This window comes from Vigna umbellata, chromosome 1 (assembly GCF_029865625.1).
Source record: "Vigna umbellata cultivar VRB3 chromosome 1, Vumbellata_1.0, whole genome shotgun sequence".
NCBI lineage: Eukaryota > Viridiplantae > Streptophyta > Magnoliopsida > Fabales > Fabaceae > Vigna > Vigna umbellata.
In genome coordinates, this window is record NC_142165.1 from 66,613,544 (window position 1) to 66,619,119 (window position 5,576).

Sequence of the window (5,576 nt, forward strand, 5' to 3'; positions counted from 1 at the left end):
ATAAACTAAAGCAATTCATAAAGATAATTATTAATCTTTAATAAAAAATGAAAACATTGCAAGCTGTTTTGGATTATGCCAATTGTTATTTTAACATTTTATTATCATTTTATTATTTAATCTTTTATTTATTTTATTTACTTTTATTTTATTTTTTTAATTATTATTATTTTGTTTGACTAACTTTTTGTATACATTTTATAATATCTAATTTGTTATTAATTAATTTCATCTTTATTGAAGACAACTTTAAATTATTTTACCAATTCTAATTTTTTTAATGTCCCGACTTGAAACTTTATTGGATTAAATATGTTTTTAGTCCCTAAACTATTGATCGTTTCTGGTTTTCGTCCCTCTTTCAAAGTAAGGTACAATTTGATCTTCATTCTTTTCGAAACGTTCGTTTTAGTCCTCGAAAACTAAACACTGCTTAAAAATTTGGTCCTCATTTAGCAACAAATGAGAACTAAAACCAAAATTCTGAGGACTAAAACGAACGTTTCGAAAAGAATGAGGACCAAATTATACCTTGCTTTGAAAGAGGGACGAAAACCAAAAACGGCCAATAGTTTAAGGACTAAAAACATATTTATCCCAACTTTATTAAAACTAATAAAAACCAACATATTTAACCCAACTTTATTAAAACTAATAAAAACCACCAGAAAGTAGAAGTTTTACAATCATTAAATTGATGACTTTTTAAGTTCAATAAATAAAAATATATTAAAAGAAATAGAGCATGCTAAAACGTTAATAATTCGTATTTACAGTAAGAAATTTCGAAAATAAATCAGTAATTCTCTTCTCGTCGAGCTTTACTATGGCACTCTTCCAGTTTCAAAACATCAATATGGTTGGACAATTACCGCCCCGGTGGAATGATTTTTTCTTCATCATCAAGAGCAAACGTCACCCTTGGTTCCTTCAAGCTCTGCAACCAAGTTAAAAAAAAATTACTTTTCAAATGGAGGAACCAAATTTGGGCGCAAACATGCACTTACTGTTATTCTGCTATGGGTTTTGAGATCATCGTGCATCTGATTAAGACGGTCCTTCGCAGTTTTTTCCGCTGCAAATGCTTTCCTGCAAGCTTCTCTAACCTAAAAGATACAGGGGTAAAAACGCCTTATTTTGCCAAGCATTTTTCCTGATATTTCTACACTAATTATCGTTATTTTGCATATACAGAAGGGCTAGAATTGGTAAACTACATTAAATCCAAAAAACTTAGTGAAACGAACAAGAAACAAAATCTTTATGGCACTAACCTGGCTTCCATCGAAAACAGGATTGATGTTGACACTATCAGCTGATTTTTCTAACATATTTCTTAGAAGAGATAGTTCCTTCATAAGGTCATGGGCAACCACTTCGGCATCTAGCAATTGATTTTTAGAAAATTCAAATGCTCTTTCTGCATGAAGACGAAAAGAATCACAGTTCAAACATGTGCAAAGTCCTCGGCATCCCCTTGGATTTCTTTTTAAAATTCCTTTTCTGAAACCAACTGCAGGATCTCCAAGTTGTCCTACGACTTTCAGTTGAGACAAACTCTGACCACATTTGTGTGTCTCAGGTTGTTTCCCACAAGATATCAGAAAAGAACTAGTTCCTCTAATTTCGGAGAAAATTGATGACTTGGACAAGGGAGGTGAAGTTTTTTCTTTTGTTATGACAGGCAATTCTATTTCGTGATCAGAAATTGATGGATCAGTAGAACTCTCGGTCTTGCAGAGTCCATTTGATGGAACTTGTTCATCTTGCAGTTGAGTCACTTCCCATGAATCACGAGATGACTGAAATTCAGGAATTTGAAATTTTTGGCTTGAACTATCATTTTTTAATCCTATTTGATGCTGAGTACCAGAATTACCTGCACAATGTTCCAAGTAACAGCCATTTGAATCACTCGCAAATACCGTGGTCAGGAAGAAAATTGGAAACGAAGTTATCTTACACGAGAATATAAAGCAATATTCACAAGAATTATCTTTCTTACTATTCAATAAAAATGGAAACAGTCTTTTGCAGTTTAAAGATCCAGCCTGTTTCAACAAATTAAACTGCAGACAACGTCTAAGAACCTGTTTCTTAAACACAAAAATATAAGTTAAATTAACGAGGAAAGTATAATCATAACGCTGTTCATGCAAGTTATTAGGAAATACATTTATGAAGTATTTAAGGTCCTCACCGATGTGATCTTGGATTCAAACTCATTTTTTATTTCTCTAGCATTGTTATTACTACCTTCTGAAGGCATCGTTGAACATATAACTATGTCATTCGGCATACTTCCAACTTTGTCACCACTGTGTCCTCCCATGTCAGATTTGCCTGAGATAATCTTCTCAGATAGTGATCGGGGTAAATCATTTGAAAGCCGGACGTGATTTGTGACGTTCTCATCAACAGAGACATCACTGTTGACAAAAAGTCCAATTTGATCTTTGAGTGGTGACTCATTCTTGTGTCGTCTGGATTCCTGGCGATCCTCATTTGGCGCAACATTTGCAACTATCTTAGCAGAGTGAAAATCAACCTCCGTTATTGAACATGGATTAAGTTCTGAAGCAGTCAAGCATTCATCGTCTTTAACAATTTTCTCCATAAGTTCGTTGACAGAGGGAGCAGATAGACCCTCACATACCCCTTCTTTCGAGTCCCATTGGATTGGCAATTCAGGCAAGTCTTGAGGTGTCAATATTGGTTGCTTGACATGAGATAACTCATTAGAAGTATAAACTAATACACAGTCTTCCACTCCATTGGATTCAACTGCACCATGCATGGGACTGCTGTCTGTCTTGTGTTCAACTATAGAAGCTTCTTCAGTTTGAGATGACAAAGGAAATTGAAACCTCTTTGGATGCACGTCTTCCTTTTCATCTTGAATATGTGTCTGATGATCAAATTTGGATGTATCTGTAAAATCAATTAGCTTCTTCATTTTCCACAATTAATATCTAAATTATATTATTAAAGACGTTGAAGACACAAAGAAGTTACCAGAGTCATCTTTGGTAAGATTCATTAGAAATGGAAGCAACCTTTTATAGCTCACAGAACCTGGGGTTATGAAAAGTTTCTTGTGCAAGTTCTGTCTGGGCACCTGCATGATCATTAACAAATCATATTTAAATCTCCACCAAATATATAACCAATTTTGTCAATATTACTAAAATGCAGGCATACAAGGTTCTAGAAAACCCACTACAGCATGAATAGTTTTATCTCAATGCTTAATATAGTAAAAAATTTCGTCACCTATGGTTTCGACACCTGGTCTGTTTAGGTAACATAATTATATTTTAGCAAAGATCAGTAATCAAATGTCTAACACAGAATTGGTGGAAAAAAACAAGATTAGAAACAAAGAACAGATTCTTACCGATTTACTCTTGAGGAAATCGTTCCCCTTGTCAGCTTTAAAAGAAAATAGTTCAGCAGCATGCCCTTGGGTGCTTCTGGTGAAATCCATGGGTTTGGCATTAACCTCTGAATTACCATATATATGAGAATTAGGAGGAGTTGTCAGAATATATTTTTCATTCAAAAAACCAAACTCCTCCGAGGTACAAGCACTGTTATGACTAGGCTCGTTGCATTCATTACCATTCGTGTGGCTAGACAATTGATTAAGGCCATCATTCGGTAAATCACTTTTAAAACCGTTAACACCATTATCTGCAGTGGGATCCACCTTCGCTTCACTCAAACATTTTCCCTCTGCAGGTTACACAAATAAACATTGAGTAGTCACTTCTTTTGAATCTAATTGCACTTCTTATTGAAGAAAGTAGTTGGAAGATGTCAATTTTGACCCATTAGTACCACGCGTGGTGCGACCGTCGGTCTTGAGTTCTTCTTTAGAAGCCTCTTGATTTTGAGACACCAAAGGATGTTGTTTCTCCTGTTCACCGCCCTCATTTTTCTGGCCAAAACCCAATTTTGGTGTACCTACAAAAAATTCCAAGCAAATTAAAATAATTCATCAAAGATACCTTAAATATATAATCATCTAAATAAATACATTAATAAGGGGTTAGCAGCACAAAATAGTTACCAGAGTCTTCTCTCACGCTATCTCTAAGAAATGTACATAACCTTCTGTAATTGGCAGAACCCGGGATCTTGAACAGCTTTCCCTGGAAACGTGGTCTGAGAAACTGCAGAGGGAAAATTATAAAGCGGAATTATTTACTGAAATTTTAACCAAGTCCCACAAAAACTCGTTTAACCTAATCTCACAATTCGCCATGACTACAGTTAGAGCTACCAACTATGGCTATATGTACAACATCCATTAGAAAGAAAAGTCAGTCACTAGCTCCCTCCTAGGATAAGACGAGTTCACTGAAAAAATATTAGTAAATAAATACAATGGAAACTTAAAAAAAATAAAATAAGAGGCAGGCACTTACAACTTGGCTCACAAGAGAAGAATCATTCTTCGTGTTATCTATCCCCGTTGTAGGTGTATCTTTGAAAGTAATATCTGCTTCACATACGTTAACCTTTGAAGTTGAACCAACACATACCTCGGAATCAGGTAGAGTCGTTGGTAACGCTTTTCCATCCAAACCATCAATTTTCTCTGGACAATATCCGTCGTTATTTCCCTTGCAATCTTGCAATTTTCTGTTCTCTTCTAAGGATTCAGCGTTCCCTAGATTGAAGCTCCGAGCCTCGCTAGAAAGCCCCATATCGGGGCCCTCGGCAAGTTTCATGTCAGTACAATCGGAATCGTCGGCAGTCCACTTGAGAAACGTGCCTTCGATCAAACTGGAGTTGGACGACTGCGGAGGCGAATAGACACGCCTGGCACGAAGGTCCTTCATCAGAAGGCGAAGAGGCTCGTCGTGCTCACGCTTGGGTTTCGTGCTATTGGTTCGATGAAAGGGAAAGAGTACTGGGTGGGGTTCCTCATCACTCGGGGCAAGATCGAACCGGAGTTGACCGGAGCGGTTCCGGTGAAGCTGCGCTCTGCTTTGGGTGGGTGTCGCAGAGGCACGTTTCCGCTTCCGGGAGCTCGGGTCGATGTCCATGGCGTGATAGTAGTAGATCTGGGAAAATTTTGGCCACGGCTAGATATATGAGAGGCATATTATGGCGGGAACAAAGGTTTACTTTTGGCGGGAAAAATATCCTTCTTATGAATTATAATCTTCATTTACTTTCTTGGCATTCGATTTTTTTTTCTTAGTCCTTTCTCTTTTTAATTCTCGACGTTAGACACACTGAATTCCTATTTACCAGGGTTTTACGGTTTAGTTTTTTTCACTGCTAGAATTCGACTCAACGAACTCATTTGTGTTTTGAAGGGTAATCTAATTGCAATTTAATGTCTCAAGACTGAATTTCAGTAAAGTACTTTTTAAAAAACTTAAAGTTAAACTTAAGAAAAATAATAATAAAAATATACATAAATTTAATAATGATTTGAAAAATAATTCTTTGGTTTTTAAGTTTAATTAAAATATTTAATATTACTATTTATTTATATATAATTAAAAAAACAAAAAATGAAAACATTTAAAAATAGAAAAATGAGCAATTAAAATTTTAAA

The 5,576-nt window shown here is 35.5% G+C and overlaps 1 protein-coding gene across 3 annotated transcripts; it reads right to left on the minus strand.

Annotated features, from left to right (window-relative positions):
- Positions 1-630: 630 nt before the first annotated feature.
- LOC124831239 (uncharacterized) lies at positions 631-5,056 on the minus strand. Of its 3 annotated transcripts, none has more exons than XM_088104094.1 (10): positions 4,431-5,056; positions 4,073-4,175; positions 3,841-3,966; positions 3,622-3,735; positions 3,398-3,504; positions 3,016-3,118; positions 2,201-2,931; positions 1,275-2,096; positions 1,008-1,106; positions 631-937 (listed from the first exon to the last, which is right to left on the minus strand). In XM_088104094.1, the coding sequence occupies exons 1-10, from the start codon at positions 5,052-5,054 to the stop codon at positions 869-871; spliced, it is 2,898 nt and encodes a 965-aa protein (XP_087960220.1). In that variant the 5' UTR covers positions 5,055-5,056; the 3' UTR covers positions 631-868. The 3 variants fall into 3 exon arrangements, with proteins under 3 accessions (XP_087960220.1, XP_047161116.1, XP_087960219.1); XM_047305160.2 differs by having other exon boundaries at positions 1,275-1,879; positions 2,006-2,096; positions 3,398-3,735; XM_088104093.1 differs by having other exon boundaries at positions 3,398-3,735.
- Positions 5,057-5,576: the final 520 nt, after the last annotated feature.

Bases quoted from the DNA above. Each gene is read 5' to 3' on its own strand.
- LOC124831239 (XM_088104093.1), bottom strand. From the start codon at position 5,054: ATGGACATCGACCCGAGCTCCCGGAAGCGGAAACGTGCCTCTGCGACA. The intron at 2,097-2,200 runs GTGAGGACCTTA...TTTGTGTTTAAG, and splicing joins TTGAATCCAAGATCACATCG to AAACAGGTTCTTAGACGTTG. The intron at 938-1,007 runs GTAAGTGCATGT...ACTTGGTTGCAG, and splicing joins AAACCCATAGCAGAATAACA to AGCTTGAAGGAACCAAGGGT.